General features: G+C 37.8%; 1 protein-coding gene across 2 annotated transcripts in view; it reads left to right on the top strand.

The window, feature by feature from the left end:
- LOC117446229 (immunoglobulin superfamily member 21-like) overlaps positions 1-20,695 on the top strand; it is a 309,817-nt gene that overhangs the window by 94,323 nt on the left and 194,799 nt on the right. For both annotated transcript variants that reach the window (XM_034082290.2, XM_071203327.1), the window contains exon 2: positions 9,402-9,514. In XM_034082290.2, the coding sequence (XP_033938181.1) occupies positions 9,402-9,514 (113 nt within the window). The remainder of the gene's footprint in view (positions 1-9,401; positions 9,515-20,695) is intronic.

Genomic DNA, 20,695 nt, shown 5'->3' with positions numbered 1-20,695 from the left:
TTGTTCACAATTAATCCCTGCAACCACACACGCAGACCACCAAGTAATGACCTATATTATGTAGAATCGTTTTTTTTTAGAAGTGTAAGGATCTAATGTAAATGCATACTGTATATGGATAAAGCATGTTGGCAGTGGTGGAAAGTAAATGTACTAAAGTACTGTATTTTAGCATAGTTTTGAGATGCTTGTACTTACTTGAGCATTTCAATGTTATGCTCCTTCATACTTGTATTCCAATACAATTTAGAAGCCATTTACTTTTTACTCCATTATATTTATTGCACAGCTTTAGTTATTAGTTACTTTAGGATTATAAGCTGATACAAAATATGAATTACCAATAAATACAAATATTGACATATAATTGTTAAGATACCCACCCATCAGTAATTCAAATTATCTCCAACTTAACCAGCCGTGTTAGATGGCTTAATTCACCAATTGTGTTGGCAGTAGGTAAGACCAGACCTGAACAAATGAAGTGTGGACTGGTAGCTGGAAAGGTGCCGGTTCACCTCCTGGGCACTGCCGAGGTGTCCTTGAGCAAGGCACTGAACCCCTAACTGCTCCCTGGCGCTGGGAAACCTGGCATCAGTTTTGCTCTTGCACTACCAGAGTGAAAAAAGGGTTATATTCTTCTTCTTCTTCTTCTAATCATAATCCAGTCATATGATATATATTATTCTGAAATGGGCTATTACTGTACACATAACGAGTACTTGTGTGTTGGTATTTGAGAATATGTTGATGACTTTTGTACTTAGTTTTTCTAGGTATAAAAAAGGATTTATCTTAAGTATAAACATATATATAGTGCTCTTCACATTCATTTTACGACATTAGTTACTAATTACTTTAAAGGTTGATATTATTGATACAAAATATAAATGGATTTATGAGGTGTACTATTATATACTATTATGGATTAAGATACCGGTCAATATAAGTAATCACTGAAGTTAGCTCCACCTTTACCTGCAAGATACAGTCATGCACATTAATGGATCACTCATTATAATTCAGTGATGTAAGACATTATAATTATTATTCTGAAAATGGTCATTCTGCATAGTGAGTACTATTAGTTTTGGTACTTTACATTTATTTGAATGCTAATTGTTCTGTACTTTCACTTCAATAAATGAAAGGAGATGTACTTGTAACGGTGTATGTCTAAACCGTGGTATTACGTCATTTACTTAAGAAAAGTATCTGTGCCTTTGTTCTACCTCTGCAAATAGAATTGTTTTTACAACATATAACTGATTGTTTCTTTAACTAAAGGCAAGGCACACGTTTACCCCCTGGTGCGTGAGTAACAAAGAGGTAGCAGTTTCCATCACCTCTCTGGAAAACTCACACAGAGACATTTACAATACTGGGCTGCTCCTCTGGTGGGTTGGTAGTAAGTGGTTAGGATTTTCTCTAAGAGCATCAGCTCCGTGTTAATGACATGCAGTCTCCGGAAAGGTTTATTCATTCAATTTAACTCAAGAGAGAAGATCTCTTCAGCCTGCTGATTAAATTAAGATTCTTTAATAACCATATCTAAGTGTGCTGACACGAGAGAGATCCTGACCCTTGTCGACCAATGAATATAACCAAAAGGGTGTGTTTTAAAAGCATGTGACAGCATTGCAGTGCATTACTCTCAGTTATGTCACAGTTTGGTGGTCATGATTCACCTCTGATCTGCTCTTAATTTCCTGTGCCACACAAATCCAAAGCTGTACTTTTGTAGTCATTTTCTAAAATGAAGGGACCTATTTTCTGCCTTTCACGTAGTCCAATTCTAATTTCTTCCATTTTGATTCAGTACATGTGGCTGCTTTGAAAGGAATGCCATTGAGGAAAAAATTGCAGAGTTCATTATGACGTGCATGGTGCTTATTGTCGAAATAGGTTCGACAAAGATGACAGGTGGAAAATGATAAGTGGTCTTCAACCAGTTCAGCATCAAAGAACACGTCATTACACGCTGTTACTATTAATATGACTGTTTTTATGTGATGCTATTGTGTGCTTTTTTATTAATGCTAATTTCCATCTTGGTCAGTCAATTTATTACTTGCCAACATTTGGCATCAGCACTTAACTAAAGTACATTTTGAAATGAAAGGCACATTTAAATACATTATTGGTCTATTTGTCTGATATAACACCATTTCCCACACTTGGAAATGATGAATCTTAGGACTAGAATGCTAAGAATATCCATCCATTTTCATCTTCATGCACATTCACAGAAATGGCTAGGAAATGCGTCGGCTCCTCAAAATCTTTTTTCAAATGCCATATATATTAATTTTCCGCTTCTCAGCTCTTGTCGACAAAGGCATCTGAGTTTTTTCAAAAGGATCTTTGTGAAATAAGGCACTTCACATTACATGGTTATGACTGCCACCAGTGCCTGTCATACCAAATGATGTTCTAATTATAATCTACTTTCTGCCAGTGGCATTACCCACACTCATTTGGTCACAGTCATCCAACCCTGTGTGCCTAATAATACTGCATGTCGTCAGTGAGAAAAATATATTTGTTGAATTGTACTTGAGAGAAAACTGTTGGTGAAGTAACAAACTCAGCATTTGAGGTTAATATGCACTTTGGGTGTCAGTGCTTAAGATTTAGGACATTTCAACAGTGAAAAAGGTAACAGAGTTGAAAAGATGCTCCTTAAATACCAGTGGGAGTGCGTTGACTAAGAATAGTTGAATAATGTATTATTCACCGGCTTGAATGCTTGTTTTAAACATAACCTTTCTATTATTTTGTAACTGTCCACTGGGTCGTTTTATTCTCTCTGAGTGATATACAATATATGTTCATAATACAAATGTTTTTTTAAATATACAAACAATAGGTACTTATCTCTTTATCTCGAGTCTTACTATATAAATAAACAGGTGGGTTTATCAATAAATATAAACCCACCTTTTTCGCTTGTACCTTGGCCATTAAATACAAATAAATATAAAAAAGGGAAATAGTTTAAACTTTTAAGAGTTAATATCATGAAACTAATGCCCCAGTTCCTACTATGGTTTGGGTTATTTGAAGCGAATATATCTGCATTTTTCATGTTGTTCTTAGTTTGAATCTGTATGGTTTATTGTACCTATTGTTAGTTGCTTTGTATGAAAGCATCATCTAAATGAAATGTTATAGTCCCTCAGTGATCACCTACAGTGAGGCCCTCATAGTGGTTTATGTCATTTCATAAACACTTGTTGTTCATGAGGTCCCATTTCACTGAGGTTTGTTGTACAGCAGTGGCGAGCTGTGCCTTTTATACCTAGGCCCTCTGACCCACACCCCTTCCCTCTAAAAAATAAATAAAAATGAGGTATTACGTCACAGCGTATACTTCGGCGGAATATCAAAAACAATTGCCCGGGGTGCAAAACGCATCAATGACAGCAACCCTTCACCACACAAAACATCACCTGTAAATAACCACATTTGTGTTCTTTGAAATTGAAAAGGATATTGCATTGTGGTTGTTACTGTCGTTGCAGTTGCATGTCTTAAAGGTGGGGTAGGTAAGTTTGAGAAACCGGCTCGAGATCGCTAGAATTTGAAAATACACAACCGGAGAAAATCTGCCACTTCCTTATAGAGCCCCTCCTCCAACACACACGAACGCGCACATGACCAATGAGGGCACGAGATAAGTTGGTGCCCCGATGGAAGGCTGACAGGCAGGTAGGCCGTAATACTGTACAAAGTACAACCAATCCGTTTAGCCGGGCCGGCTAAACGGATTGGTTGTACTTTTTACAGTATTACGGCTTCTACAGATGAATTTTTGTTATGGATTTTTTGTCAAAGCACTTAAGACATTCATTGCTATCGGGATGTTAAGAGCATTCCATGGAATATAACAAAAAGTGTATCTCGAGCCGGTTTCTGAAACTTACCTACCCCACCTTTAAGTGTAATTTGGCTTGGCTTCCTATTTTGTATGGACATGCTTTTATTTTGAAGGCGAGTTTACGCTGTTGACAAGAAGTTGTTGTTGCTATGGAAACAAGAAAAGCTTCACAGCGGGGGGAACTTGTCATAAAGTCCATGATAATAAAACCCACCCATTTAGAGGGAAGATATGATTGGTCAATTGTACTGTCATTTGACATTACTCTCTCGTTCAGTTACTATAGCTGGGCACTCTGAATTCATAGCAGGACCACCAATCAGCTCCTGTCTTCACAGACTCGCAGAGAGGAGCGTCTTTCATTTAACCCTTCACATTCAAACAGAAACTGAATAGGCAAATTCGAAGGATTTATTTCTTTGGAAATTTTATTTCAAATACAATTAAATCAAATTATTTTGGAAAAACTAATGAAAAATATAACAAAAAATATAACAAATATATTTTAAATATTATTTTGTAGAATATCTTAGAGGGCCCTGCCGGCTCGCCACTGGTGTACAGTGATATCCATCTGTTCTACAAGTTCCAATCCCCTAATTAAATCCTGAATGTGTTAAAACATCACTGTAAAAATGTTTGGCTGTAAAATTACAGTAGATTACTGGCTACTAGTTGCATGGATTTCACAGTAATTGACTGTAAATATTTCACAGTAATTTACTGTATATATTTTACAGTTAATTAGAATAAAAGTACAACTAAATACTGTGACTTTACAGTTGCCATGCCCATGGAATTACTGTGATATAGCAGTAGAGAGCTGTGGTATTATGGTACCTTGCTGTACATAAATTACAGTAATTACCTGTATGTTCACACTATTACTGTAGTAGTAATGCAACACAGTAGCCAGTCATTTACTGTAAATATACAAATCTAAATAATACGATAATATATTGTAAATTTGACTGGGATTGTACCATAATTCAATCAGCTCAATCAACAAAGAAAATGCCCATTTTAACTTTTTATTACTCCATTGAAGTGCAAAGTACATTTTACAGTGTCTTGGAAATGTTGTTACAGCCCCAACCTCTACTCCACGGTAGTGGCTTGTGCTGAGACCCGCAACATGAAAGAATACACGCAATAACCGGTACTTGGTAACGAGCATTTATTGATAATCAGCCGTTTGCTTACACAAGCGAAATGGGAAACAAAAAGAGGTCTGGAGGACTGGCCAAAAGGAACAGAAGGAGGGAACCCGAGCCAGCCACACCACAGGCCGTAGGACCCAGAACTCCCCCGCCTAACCAAAAATGAAATATAAACCCTATGGGAAACAAAATAAAGCCGCGAAAACTGGACTACCAGGGGGGTATACTGCGAAGCAGGATTTTCGCTTAGCCGGCTAAATTCAGGGAAAACTCCGGCTTTCCGGTCCTACGAAGCTGGTTCTCTTTTTAGCAGGCTAGATCTCCATGGTAATATATGCTAAGCAGCTAACCTGGTCGGGACCAGGTTAGGTTGCAGGCTAAGAGCTCAACTCAGTGAAAGCACCGCCTGCTGACCAATCAGAGCTCAGTGTGCGGAGTTTAAAGCGATCAAGTCATATTACAGGAGAAAGGAAAAACAGAAAAGCTGCCGTCGCAGGAAAGACGGCCGGCAAAAATCACCGACTGTGTGAACGTGAACATTAATAGAATATCACCTCCCATCTTCAGAGCAATCTGACTATTATAACATTAGCGTTAAGAAAGCTTACTTAAATATCGGCCACAACATAAGTAACCGTATCAGAGTACATTAAGTACAGTCCGCGGCATATCACTTCATAATGTATCATATATTTTATTATCTGAGTCAGCTGAGCCGTATCTGGCCGTGCAACACTCACAGTGTCACATACTGTATGCAGAAGTATTATTTTAAGCAACACATTAAGTTGACGAAACACTCGAGACAAATGTAATTAAAGTCAGATCGTGTTTTAGACGGGGCAGTGATATCATAAACCTGTTAATGTACGCATTCAAACACTTGTTCTGTTACCAGCTGTATTCACCTTGCAGGTGCAGCTATGTGGCTTTTATCCTGGATAAAGTGTTTAAGTCATGGATGTTTAAAGTTTAACTTCTTCATTTTTGACTAGTATTAAAGTTCACTTTTCATTCAGGAAGTATGACGCTGCGCTGTCAGTATGCTACTCCATGTTTGTGATTGGTCGAATGCTCCAGATACCACCCCTTTCATGTGAACGCGCACCTAACTAGATAGGACACGGCTGGCTTGAGCGATCCACTTGATAACCCGCGTCGTAGTACAGTTTAGCGAGAGCGCGTATGTTTTGGATTAGACCAACCGGCTAACTCAAACATATCCAGGTTAGGTTGAACCAGGTTCGCAGTATAGGCCCCAGGTCCTCCAGGCTAAACATAAACACATCTGCAAAAATATGGCCTACAGCTCAGAATAGCAAAGAGGTATTCTAAGGCCAGTGTCTCCGGCGTTAGCATAGGCGAGACATCCTTGTCCTCCAGCTTCTCTTTATATACACACGGCTGAGTGGCATTTGGAACACCTGGGCAGAGGCGGAGCCAGGGGCAAACCAGGTGCACCTGGGCAGAGGCGGAGCCAGGGGCAGACCAGGTGCACCTGGGCAGAGGCGGAGCCAGGGAGACAGAAAACAAGGAGGGGAGTACTTAACACATGTCTACACAGACATCCACTCAAAGTCAACAATTGTTCTGAAGAATGTGCTGACATGGGGGTTTAAATTGCCATGCCTCTTTTTGGCTTTCCAGCCCGTCTCAGGATTAATGCCCAGGATGCACCTGAAAACAATAAGCCAAGACAACCATTTCAATTTTACATAGATGTATACTGTATGTTGCCTCATTTATTTTAAGGCACATGCAGCGGTGCCCCTTTCAATTTAAGTAAAACCTGCACCAAGTAAATAAATTAGTATTTAAAGCCAAGCAAGAGCGATAAAAGCAAGAAAATCACTTAATTTGTTGTATTATCACAGAGGATGGTCTGAATACAGTATTTTACTATGAAATAATACAGTAACATGTTGTGAAATCCTGGTAATCATTGATCCTGTACATTCACAGTAATGAATTGTGCCTGTATTGATTTCACTGTGAAATTCTAAATTACAGTGTGATATTGTGAACATTACAGGTAAAGACTGTAAAGTGGTAAAACAGTAATTTATTGTAAAATATTACAGCTAAATATTGTGAAATCATGGTAATATTTTACAGTGTGCAGCTATTATGTTGGGTATAGGGTTGCTGTCTGTCAGAGGAAGTCAGCTCACGCACCGCTGGCTCTCTGCTAGCCATATAAAGAGAAGCCCTTTCACTCTAATGTAAATTACATTTTATAAATAAATATAATAGGTCCATTTTTTGCCACTACATTTAACTTCTCCACATTTAAGGTAAGGTTCACTTTAATGTATCCAGCATACAGTTTCAATTTAACTGGGGGGGGGAGGGAGTGTGTGGGAGAGAAATTCCCTCAAGAGCAGGGGTCACCAACCTTTTTTAGGATGAGAGCTACTTTAAAAAAATAAAACAAGTTGGGGGCTACTTTTTTGTGTATATTGTTAGCACATGTTAACATTATTATATGCTGACCTTTAACCTATGTGTGCTGTTTGGGTCTGTGGGACGGGGGAAGATTTTTGTTTAAATGTTGAAGTGAAATGCATCAATCTGGTGCACTTTGAGCACAACATGCATTTATGGATACAGCTCTCAACACTCAAAGGCAGATGCACACTTTTCAATAATCCAAACATCTTTACAATATGATCACAACCAATAACAAATAATTTGAACTTGTTTATTCTTATCTCATGTTACCTGGTTAGTATTCTTTCTTTCTATGTATGCATATTTTACTAATCACTCCCCTCTTAAATTATTTTAGTTGTTTTGACTATCCAAAAGAACACATTGGAATGATTTATTATCTATATTAAATAGATAAAGGTGTGCTCTCTCTCTCTGTCTCACTCACTCACAGAGGCTGTGTGCTCCTCCGTGGCAATGACGGCTTGCGTTCAAAAATAGCAATAAACATATTTGTAAAGTGGGGGGACACAAACGGGATTTCGAAAAGTGGGGGGGACATGTCCCCCCTGTCCCCAGTGGAAATTACGCCATGCGTGTGCGTCAAGTGCAATAAATATATATGCAAGTTGCAACACACACAGTAAAACTCTGGCCCTCATGTGCTGTATAGGCTGGCACGACTAGGCTGTGTTCAATGGGGCTGATGTGTTGAGTAGATTCTGCCAGAAGGAAAGGTCAAACTCCTTATGAAGCGGTGAGCTGCCGCTCCACATTGCTTTTCTTCCCGACTGCAACGCTGGTCCCGCAAATCAAGCAAGAACGTGATTCGGCGATATTCATTGTGGGGGGTGGGCGGAGGAGGAGTGTTAGATAGATATAGAGTTGTAGTAAGTAGATAGAGTTCGCTATGATTTAGGTTTTGTTTATGCATAGGGTAGATTCTTTAAATTACATTTCCTTTTTTGTTGTGTATTTTTTACATTTTGGATTTGCTTGGCGAGCTATATTCAGAACATGCCCCGCGGGCGACTCACGTGTTGGCTACCCCTGCTCTAGAGCGTAATTTGGGATTTTAGCCTTTACAGACCATTTGCATTGCACAGTATAGTGCTCAAGTACTTTCCACCACTACTTATACCTGCAGGTCTTTATGGAGTGCTGTGTAGAACGATATCTAGAGCCAAGACTTAACAATCTTTTTCTCTGTTATTTTCAAAGAAAATAGCTCTTTTCTTTTTACTGAAAACTGAAAGGCATTTCAAAAGTTCAAGGCAGTGTACTGCATGGCACTTATAATACCGTTTATTTGTCCGTATGAGAAAAACATGTTGATTTATACCCGCATCAAAATCAATGGCAGCATTACCCTTTTAAATACATTGTCATAATAAGACCAAGATGTTTAGCTTTTTCTGACATTTGTTGTGTTTTTTTTTTATATTGAATGGCAATGAATGACATCTTCAACCACTCTTTCAAATGCCTATGCTTCTCTAAGGGATTTATTGCATGCTTTTTTCAAGGCCAAACAGCACCAGGTAAATAACTGGTGAAAAGCTAAATTGGTTTTACCACACCAACTTGGTTTTACACACAGAGATAATCAAAACATGTTTGGTTTGAAGGAAGATGGAATTTGAATTCGACAAAACAAAAGAGATGCTAATTATAAAGAAATTCATTTTAAAGTGAACACTCTTATCCCCTTAAGTAACTACAAATGAAGTGCTATTTACCAAAATACTCACCTCCCATGTGGAAAAGTGCTTTCATGGACATAGTCAATATTATATAAATAATTAACATTCTGCAAATTCATGACCGCTTTAATGCTGTTGCTCAACATTTACCTCGGCAAGAAAAACTTCTTCATGTTGTTTTTATGATTTATGACTGTAATACAACTTTTCTCCTTTCTTTCTCTCCAGGATATTTGACAGTTACCATAGAGCCCCTGCCTCCTGTTGTTGTGGGAGAGACTGTTACCCTCAAGTGTAACTTCAAAACTGACGGAAGGCTACGAGAGATTGTTTGGTATAGGGTGAGTAAACATGTCTCCTCTTTCAATGCCATTTAAACACTATAATCTATCAAGAGCATCATTCCTTTCATTTTAGCCTCTAGGTATTTGAGGAGTTCAATAACACAGGTTTATGGCGGCCTTAAAGAAGGTACCATGCACTGTCAAACTGCCATTGTTAGGAAATAGGCTATTTGGAGCAGCTGTATGGGAGGCATCACTGGCTGTTGCTTGGGAATTTGATTTCTCAATCGGCTGGTCATCACCATCATGTCTTAATAGTTCACAGCTGGGGACTCAACAGTTATTAAAATCCCAGTTGGTGTACACTGCCTAAGTGCTGCCAATAATTAGATCTCTGTTGGAGGAAAAATATACAACACACATTTATTTATTTCAAGATGAAGTTCATTTTGTCAATGCAACTTTTTGATTAAAGTTCAGTTGGTAAAGGAAATGTGCAGATATCATAGTTCAAAGACTTATATTTCTTTCACATCATGAGAGTCCCTGATAAGCAATTTAATTGGTAAGCAGGAGCAGCTGCCACACCCTTGTCTAAACATTTGTTTTTGCCAAAAATCTCCAATAATTCTTGAGTGCTTTACAGGATTGCTTTGTCAAAGTGTCTGACTCTACGTTTTGGATGTGCTCATTGATAATTGGATTTGTGTAATCCAACTGTAGAGCCTGAAATGTTATCAACCAAGCGTAGGCATTCCATCAAATACATTACACTGCTCTATTCATCAACAAGTCACTTGGACTTCTCCTTGTGTCATCAATGGTGCTTGTGATGTTATCAACATACTGATGGCTGCATGCAAGGGTGGCTCTGCTCTGTACAATATATATGCACTAGTAAAACATGCAGTTCTGACTTACTGAACGTCTTAGGAGCTCTTCACTAACTTTACACAAGAAGAATGACAGTTTGCTTCTCCTGAGGAATATATACATCTTGTAAAAACAGTTGTCTGTGTATGTATTGTGGGTCTGGAGGAAGCTTTCTAAAGTCTGAACAAATAATTAGAAGGAGCTGTTGCATTATGGTTAATGTAGGATCCATGATTGCTAATGCTTGACCCATACAGGACGGAAGCAAATATTTGGTTGGATCAATGTTAACCATTCTGTAAAAATGAAAAAATGAAACAAATAATATTAACCACAATAAAATAATAATAATAATAACAATACAAATAATATTGAATATGAATATGCATTATAATAACAAATACAATAATAAGTATTAATAACAACAATAGTAATAATACTCATAATAATAATAATAACAGTATTAATAACAATACAATAATAATAATTATTAATACTATCAACAATAGTAATAATAGTTTTAATAATAATAATAGTAATAACAATAATAATTTAATAATAATAAATAAATACATTTTAAAAAGTCTGATCTACGTCCTCAGAATGCGGATGAAGGGCAGTGAAACATCACCTTGGTCCAATAATAAAGTGAGCGTTCGAGCCCTGCAGTGGGCAAGCTATCTGTTTTTATTTCATCATCTGCTTACCTTCACCTTGGCACGTGCCCTAGTTTGTTTTGTATGAACAGTTTCTAATTTTTGTGTATCTTCTGTGTGCTTGGCATGCTGAAGGGCATTACAAAATCATTAAATACAAAATGACTACTGTGGTGATGGAGGGAATTTCTAAATGTCCTGCCAAAACTCACAATCAGTAATACAAATCTCAATTATGTATCACCTGAGTCAAGCTAATAAACCAGGAAATTATTAAGTAATACAATTCACCCAAAAATGACATGCCGTTCTGAAAAACGCTCCCATGTAAACTTTCCAATGTGTTTTTGACCAATATGCAATCCTTATTGGAACACTACTTAATAAAGTACACCTTTCATACATGAGAAAGCAACCATGTACTGCTTATAGAAGCACTGTTTGTATAGTGTCTTATGCCTTTTCACTCTTTTATTGGAGAACAAAACGGTGTCTCTGGACTCATCTTAGCAAACGCTGACCTTTCAATGTAGCACAAAAATAGATTTATGGCTCTTTACACATTCACCCCCATATCATAGATCACTTTCATGCCGGTGACAATTCATTTAATCAGGCGGGGATATGAAAGCGTTGTTTTGCTTATATTCTGTCAGAATTCTGTGGTCCCTGTTGAGGGCTTAACTTTAAATAACCGCCGCGAGAATAAAGCTGTCCATATTAAGTGTCCTCACGAGGAAAGCTTAGAGGTTGTAACAGAAACTGACCCCATCTCTCCGGTGGACGCCTCTCAGCACAACCGCTGATAATGTATTCATCAATTACCTACACCTTGGCGCCAAATTGTCTTTAATCTCTGCCTTTTAATTTGACTAGATAATGTTGACTCCTCATTTTACCTCCTGTTCAAATGGATGGGGTTGATACTCTCCTGGGGAATTGGCTTATCTAATCGAAACTTGGCCAATCATAAAAGGGGGAAGCATGAAGTGAATATTTCAACAAGTGCTGATTTGTGCTGCTAGATCCTGACATATTCTGTTTGAGGATTTTGTAATGCATGACACATCCAGACTGCAGTCAGAATTAATACGTCTAAGGATGTACTTAAGATAACACCTGATCATTGTAGAGGACCTTTCAAGCCACGCTCACTCAAAAATGTCCACAAAATGATATTCAAAGCCAAACAGATAAAAGTAATGGATTTGATTTTAGTTACACTATGGGTTCTCTTAAAGCCTTTTGTGTTTTCTTTATGAATAAGATCCTTTTTTTAGGGCTGTACAAATGTTATCTTTCCCGAGATAAATTGTAAGCGTGTGTGAAAGGTGGAATTATTTTCTTCAAAAGCCAGACCTTTCCTTATAACTTGACCTTCCTATGTAATACAAAATAAAAAGATTTCTTTCAAGAAGGTATTAATCTTTTGGTTAACACAAGAAGAGACTGCACAATAATGAAGGAGACCACAAGCAGAAATAACAAGCATATAATGCAAAAATATAAGAATACTGCAATATTTCATGTTTTGTGCATGTTGCACTAAATATTACCTTACAATTGCTTAGCAAAGTGACTTATTGTATAAAGTGCATTTCAATCACAACATATAACGCAAACAATTCAATAATCGTGCAATTTAAAAAAATAATAAAATCAAATGAAATAAGGAAACTGCTTTAAGACTTCAATATTATAGAAACACAGATGTCTGTAGCTGTTAAACAGTGATGTCAACACTGATCATAGATATAGACAGAGCGAATGAAAATCCACTGTATTTAACCATGTTTCGATGCGAGGCATAATTAAACCCATGCAGTGGAGTATAAGAGAACAAAATAATTGTTTTAAAAATAAATTAATAATGGTAGCTCCAACCATCAAAAAGGCTAAATTAAACATTGTCTCCCTTAATTACATCTTTCATTTAAGTTTACACAAGATGACACAACTTTAACAGACAGGAAGTGAATGGAGTGAGAACGCCCTCTGTAATGGAAGCTGGATAGCTAATGCTTCAAGAGCAAATACATGAAAGCCTCTGGATTGTATATGGTTTTACACTAATGTTTTAAGTGTGTCGTGAATACTGACGGGCCATGGCTTAATCGTTATGGATATGTAATGCCATCAAGCCGTCTATTATACTGTAAGAGCGAACCAAATAGTAATGATAGATCATATGATAAGATGGCGCTGCCTGTTTGGGAGAGGAACGTTGGCGTGGTGGTGCGTGGGGACTCCTCTTCAAAGACCTGCACACAAGCTCATCTCATGCCGTGCCTGTTTTAATTAATGTCATCCTAATGGATATGTACATATGGGACATCTCCCAGTGGGCGCCCAGGTATACGCTGACGGTGGTGAAAAGCAAGAGGTGTCTGTTAGCTTGCCTGTTGAGTGCAGCTCTGCGGTGTGGCTCATTTTAATCACTGGATCAGCTGTCTCTGCTCTCCTGTTCTGCCTCTTCCCTCGCTCTGCCTATTACAACTCCTCCATTCTCGCCCAGACATAACTCTTCTGGGATCCTCTCTCCTAATTTACCACTGGCCTGTCTGCTGGATGAGCTGGTTTCTCTGGAACTCATGTCATCATTCAGCTGTGTCCACCTCTGTCCATTTCATTATTAAGATTCAGACTCACCTGTATTTATAATCCTGCTCTCACACCATTCTCCAAAACTCAATGCGTACATGCTGTAGCTTTACAAGATGACGTGCGATAGTAACGGTATCAAAGGGAAACATTTTAATCATGTTCCAGAGACATGTTGTCTTCCTCGTGATGATAAAATGCAACATAATCTGTGTGGGTTATTTTCAGCAGGAACTAGCTGAGAAAATACAATAATTGGTCTCCACATTTTTAACATTTTATTTTGTTGTAGGTAGTCTTGTCTCTTTGTTTTCTCTTGAAATACATGAAGTTATGACTGAGGGATACAAAAAAATGATTTTCATTGTTATATTTCTCATTTAAATTCCCAAACTTGGCTAAAAAAAGAATATATATCTATAATTCTTCAATTTAGAGCTGAGTTGCTGTTGTTGGATGGCAGCCATATTAATGTTCTATGTCAGTGCTGTGAGCTCTTTTCTAAATTAAACACACTGTGTACTCTCTTATCTTCTTGTATACTTAAAATACAGTGGAGGAAGAAGTACTACGGTCTTAAAATACTAAATTACAAGTACAAATCTGGAATGTAAAATGTTAAGTAGAAGTACAGACGTACTATCAGCTTTATGTACTTACAGTTTCAAAAGTAAAAGTACTTAATATTTACAGTGGCTCCTATTATTTTTTTTATATAATCTTATATTATTCTGTAACACATGTTGAGCGTGTTGTGGTTTGTGTGTATGTGAGCTAATGTTAGCAATTTATATCATACAAGCAAATCACATATTTTTATATTTAACTAGTTAATATGAGTGACAAACATATATAGCGGAGTAAAAGTATAAAGTAGCATGAAGTAAAGTACAATCATGTCAAAAAGGTACGTACTTGAGTAAATATACTTTGTTACTTTCCACTATCGCCAACATAATAACTCTATGTCTTTGGTTGTTTTATGGGAATGTTGTATTTCAGCTGTTGTTGGTTTTGGTTTTAAAGTGCAATAATATGTGGAATGAAAAGACTCCAGGTGCACATGAAGCATCTTTCATACTGTAAGTATGAAATCACCAGCTGGGTTGTAAATGCTTTAAGTTGCAGCTCAACTACCAAACACTTTGTTTTAAGCTTTATGAGCTTGTGAAATAACAGTAACATTATCCCCCTACCGGCTCTTGAATTGGCTCACTTGCCATATCCTGAAAATCCTCATTGTGATCCATGCAGTAGCAGAATATATCTGGTACCACTTTACAATAAGACTTAAAGAGCCTGTGACAGCCTCCCAACAACTGTTGTGCAATGAAATATTGGGCTACTAGTCATCTCGAACCGTCAGTTTAAAAAAGAAGTTGCGATACCGTTCCGATAAATATCAATAATTTCGAACATCGCGGGGAAATTCCTTCGACTCATTTTGAAGTCTTGGGGGAAGCCGGACGTGACGTCAATGCAGGAACGCTTCACTGTGCAGCGAGAGAGCCAAACACGGACAAAGTGTGTTGTCATGCGTATAAATGGTGAATTACTGAGTTTAGGCACGTTAATAACGTTTTAATGAAGTTGACTACAGTATATTCATATTTGTCAGTGCTTTCATGTCAATTCGGCGAACATATGATACATTAAATGATCGTGAGGATGATGATTAAAAATCGTTTCTTTGAGCATTTCCTGATGAGAAAACAAACCGATGCTTTTTGTAGTTGTAGTACACCAACATGGATTAAACGTGTGGTTTATTTACCACAATGTTGGGGAAATTAATGGATAAAATGCACAGATTATTATTATTATTATTCCCACTCCGATCGGGACACTAGGTCCACCGTTTCCCCGCAGCGAGGCTCCCCCGAGGCTCCCCTGTTGACAGTTTACGTGGGCTGGGTGCAGTGGGACGAATCCCGATGGGCTGGTACCGAAGTGGGCCGGCCGGATAAGTCACTAGCACACTCCACCTGTTGACAATTTACTAGCGGTACCGAAGTGGGCCGGTCGAGAGTCCCGGGATGATTTTTAGTCCCAGTCCACCACTGGCTACATGACCATATGATCGCCCATATTGACGCACCTCATTCCCAAACTTCTAATAGATTCAACATAAACCGATCCTTCAGCCTCATATGAGCTCTCAGACACGTTCAAAATTAAACTGTCATCGCTGTCTGAGCTTGCTGCTGTGTGCACCATCGTGCGTTTACATGCAGATGCTGGGATCCTGAACGGTGGAGCGCTGTGTCCGCAATGACGTCACACATAATTTGGCGGGACTTGAAGAATCCCCGAGAAGATCCAGAATATGGTCAACATTGAAGGCAGATTAATGCTTATCAAAGTACAAATATCCAAAATCAGTTCAGTAACGGTTTTTAAGGGGACAATATTTACTCAAATTGATGGGTTTGGATGATGGAGGAAACTCGTGTCACGGGCTCTTTAAGGATTCATAAAGGGTTTATAATTAGGTTATTAATTAGGTTGTAAACACTTTATTAATCATTAAGAACCATTTATAAACCAGTTCTAAAATAGCTTTCATACGTCAACACAGGCTCACTATTTGGCAAGATGACTAAGCCTTATATTGGCTACTTAGCGAGAATCAACTCAGTGAACAACAGATACCAAGGATGCTTGCTGATGAAGAAGATGAAGTAAGCTAAGTAGCCAATATAAGGCTTAGCAGTACAGATAAATGTGGGCTCACTATTTGGCAAGCAACCGGTCACAGTTGCCCTGTTTATCTCATGTCTGATACAAGCTTATTAATGATTTATAAAGTGTTCACAACCTAATTAATAAATGAATTACAAACCATTCGTAAGCCCTTTATAAGGGTAGTCTTATTGTAAAGTGGTACCATATATCTTTATAAAAATACTGTGGTAATAAAATAAACAATGTTCATAATGTGTGGGTGTGGAGGTATATGTGTTAACGCGGTAACAAATCAATAGTTGGTAATGTGTAGAAAGGACAATAACACAAGGGTCATACATCTCAATCATCAGCTGAAAAACCATTGAAAGCTTATCAGATTTTAATAAAGCCACCTGCCCCCACATATTCTACTCAGGGCATCTTGAGTTCAACACTTATCTTTATAACCTATGCTACAACACCTCAAAGCATTAGGAAAGTAAAGGTTGCTGTGTAAATATAAAGCTGAAATTAATATCTTATACTTAAACGGCTCAGAAATACATTTGACCTGATATGAGTTGTATGTAAAGTACCAAACTGGGAATGAATGGGATGTTGCCGTAGTAAATGTAAAGACATGGAGTAGATCAATTGTGTAAGACCAGGGTTTGTCTCCCGTCTCATGCAATAAGTCTCCATTGATTTTTACTTCAAGTCCATTGGTGTCTGAAATCCCTCCTGTTTCTACCCTTGTCGCGCCAACGTCATGAATATGTCAGACTGTTAGCTGGAGGCAAGACAAAGGAACAACTGGAGGCAAACACACATACCTTAGAGTAGTTAACTATTAAAGAGTTAAGTGTCTTTGAGCTTTATAAGCGCTATTCAAACCTTATGTATTATTATTATTATTAAACATATCAAATATGTAATTTTGATGTGTTTTCAAAGGAGTATGGCTCTTCAAATTTCATTGAATCCCAGCCGTAGAAAATGTAAAAAGCCACAATAGTCAAGCAGGATAAAAGGACATTGGTTGGATGTTGTGTTTAGCACACACTTCATATTACATTACATTACATTGCATTTAGCTGACGCTTTTATCCAAAGCGACTTACAATAAGTGCGTTCGACCAACAAAATACAAACTTGAATAAAACAGAATCATATAAGTACTTCAGGTTTCATAGAGCAAAAACATTTCAAGTGCTACTCAACTGGCTTTAGATAAGCCAGCCCTTTATTAGTATATAAGTGCTTTGTTAATAGTTATATCGCTCGAAGTGGAGTCGAAAGAGATGAGTTTTCAGTCTGCGCCGGAAGGTGTGTAAGCTATCTGCTGTCCTGATGTCAATGGGGAGCTCATTCCACCATTTTGGAGCCAGGATAGCAAACCCACGTGTTTCTGCTGATGGGAACTTGGGTCCCCCTCACAGCGAGGGTGCAGCGAGCCGTTTGGTTGATGCAGAGCGGAGTGCACGTGCTGGGGTGTACAGTTTAACCATGTCCTGGATGTAGGAAGGGCCAGATCCATTCGCAGCATGGTACGCAAGTACTATTGTCTTGAAGTGGATTCTAGCATATATATCTAGCATTTGACTCGTATAAGTCAAATAGATATCTGTTGAATATTGTGTTATGCTCCCCTTATCAGAAATTGGGGGAATTATGTTGCTGATTTTTTTTTTTTATAGCCTGTCTATTAGATCATGCTAATAGTAGTATCATAAGAGATAAAACGACAATTAAACAGTTTGTGTCCTCTGCCTACAATAACCATAAGTGTAATATTTAAAGGCAATCAAAATGTCTGATTCCTTGCATGCTTGGTTTCTCTATCAGATGTGTAAATGTACGGCCATTGACTGTAGGTTTTCAGATCATCACATTCAGAATCTGATGTCCCATGGATTAAAGCTACATTTCTTAACTAACACTCATTGTTCAAGAGAGATGAGGGTTTTACAAGTTCAGAGAAACTATTGTTTTCAGCCATTGTTAAAAAAACAAGCTAATCTTAAATGCTCGCTAGCCAGCGTTAGCTAACGTGTTCAGAGACTGATTCTGCCTCATGTTTATCAGGAGTCTAAAGTGCTCTATATTCACACAATTGAGTGAATGAGTGTATTATTTAGAAAAATTCCTCCAGCAGATACAATGTTTAGATACAAATTGTAAAGTAGAGCCTGACAGCACCTGTAAAATAGATATGATGGAGCCTATAGGTCAGTGTATTGCTTACAACAGAGAAAACACTATTGGGCCTCTATTAGAGATAACTCCATGAGTTAACAAGGAAGTGATCTAGAACAAGCCCATGTTAGCATGACAACAATCTTTCCATCAACCATATATTTGTCAAAACGTAACAATACATTGTCCATAAAGCGCTGGACTCAAACGGTGAGTTTAAAACGCTTTGACAAGCAACATAATCCTTCTAGTGTGCCAGTAAGTGTACAGTTATAAAGTTGTCTGTTGATGTGAGTTAAAGAGGACGTTTTATGTTTTGGATTTATGTCTATGATGAAATCTTATGTTCCAAAGGGATGTTCCAACGCAGACCCATTGTTCATGCATCTTGAGCACACTGCAGTCCTTAGTGGGAGTTCTCATATCAAAGTGCTGCAAGCACAGCTATTTCCACTCGACATATTGCCATTATCTTAACAATGCAGAAAGACTGTACACGTGTACTCAAGAAGTGTGTTCCAGCTTTGTTTGGACACAGGCCAGCTGCCTTAGTTGCTTTAAGGAAAATAGGATGCTTATGTTTGGAAATATGAAAATAGCTCTGCATATAAAAGACTGACTTGCCTGGAGTATTGTGTAACTTACAACGAGAAACGTATTACATGATAATAGTAAGGCACTGTGTTCCCACTCAAACTCTGCAACTCATTTTATTCTAATAACACCAACTCTTACATTGCCTCCGGTAGTTTTTCTTTACATTTCCTTGTGGCCCACATTTTTGACAAATCCCATTAAAGCTGTCGACAGCACAATATAACAACTATGCAAATGATTTATCTCTTGTCACAGCCAAGCAATGTGGTGGTGCATTACCTGAGGGCAGCGTGGCTGGATATACTTTCTCTTTCTGGCCACATCTTGCTTACAGTACTTTCAAAGGAAATTGTAGAGACCCTGTATGTTGCTGGACACTCAACTAAAAGTGGATTGTTTCTCTAGCCAGTAATCCTGTTTCTCAACTGTGGAGGGACACAAGAGGCGTCATATGTTAAATCCAAGTTTAAAATCTTCAATACAGGGTTGCCTGGGAAACTGGAATCTGTGAGTACAGAACAGGCTTGCAGAGTCGGTATGCACAGCACACTCCTGTGGGGTTTTTGGGTGTCTAACTTCCTGCTGTTTAATCCCCAAGTGAGATTGTGTTGCTTCAAAAATGGATTGTCTCACTTTCAGTCATATGGGAATAAAGTGTTCAGGCCAATGCATACATTTTGTCTATTTTTGTACAGCATCTTCACTTTTCAGTTTGTAGAGCTTGAGCTTCATCATCAAATGTAATCAAGGTCTGGTGATTTTGCTAGTTTGCAACCATTTGAGCTCGATGATGCCTGAGAGACTGAAGTCAATATAAGTAACTGCAAAAACTGTCAACCTTTCTGTAAAATAGTGATATCACTTGCCCTGCAATTTTAGCTGGATATGCAACTTGATTTGATTATGACAGAAACTCTGGTGGCATTAGTCATTTTTCCGCAATATTAACTTTAATTAAATCATATCAAATCCTGAAATTGAGACACAATCATACACAGTACAACACACACAGCCTGCATTCAGAAAGCAAGCAGCAAAAAGTATCAAATACATCAGGGTACAATAGAATAAAATAAACCAATAAAGACAACATCGATCAGCGTCTTTCAGAGAAATAAAACTGTGGATGAGTTTAAAACAATATGAAACAATAAATCGGGACTTATTCATATATTTTGTATCTGTTATTATGGCTTTTGTTAGTTAGTTATTTAGTATGCAGTAGAGTTGCTCTCTTCTATAGACTCCGTTTTTGATTTCAGCTTTATTTAAATGTCCAATTATTATACTTCATCTGGCTTCTGCACTTTTCAGTTTTCAGCTCCTTATTAGGTGTCAGTCCGAATAAATAACTGTACATGGATGTTCCCTTTGAAAGGAGTTAACTCAAAACACTTGACATCGAAGCTGACGAAAAAACAAACTGGGAAATTAGACTTTGATTACAATATATCCTAAATGTGATTAAACATGATGGTCAGACACTGTATAGATCAAATACAATGAACATTGTATTTTCATGTATGTTGCAATTCAATTGTGTTTTACATAAATCTCACATGTTCCTTTTTGAAAGAACAATGTCTGATTCAAGTAGGCCCACTTAAACCACATGCAGTGTAATGATAACACATTTTGCAATCAACAG

This window comes from Pseudochaenichthys georgianus, chromosome 5 (assembly GCF_902827115.2).
Source record: "Pseudochaenichthys georgianus chromosome 5, fPseGeo1.2, whole genome shotgun sequence".
In the NCBI taxonomy this organism is placed as follows: Eukaryota; Metazoa; Chordata; class Actinopteri; order Perciformes; family Channichthyidae; genus Pseudochaenichthys; species Pseudochaenichthys georgianus.
This window is presented reverse-complemented; position numbering and strand designations above follow the sequence as displayed.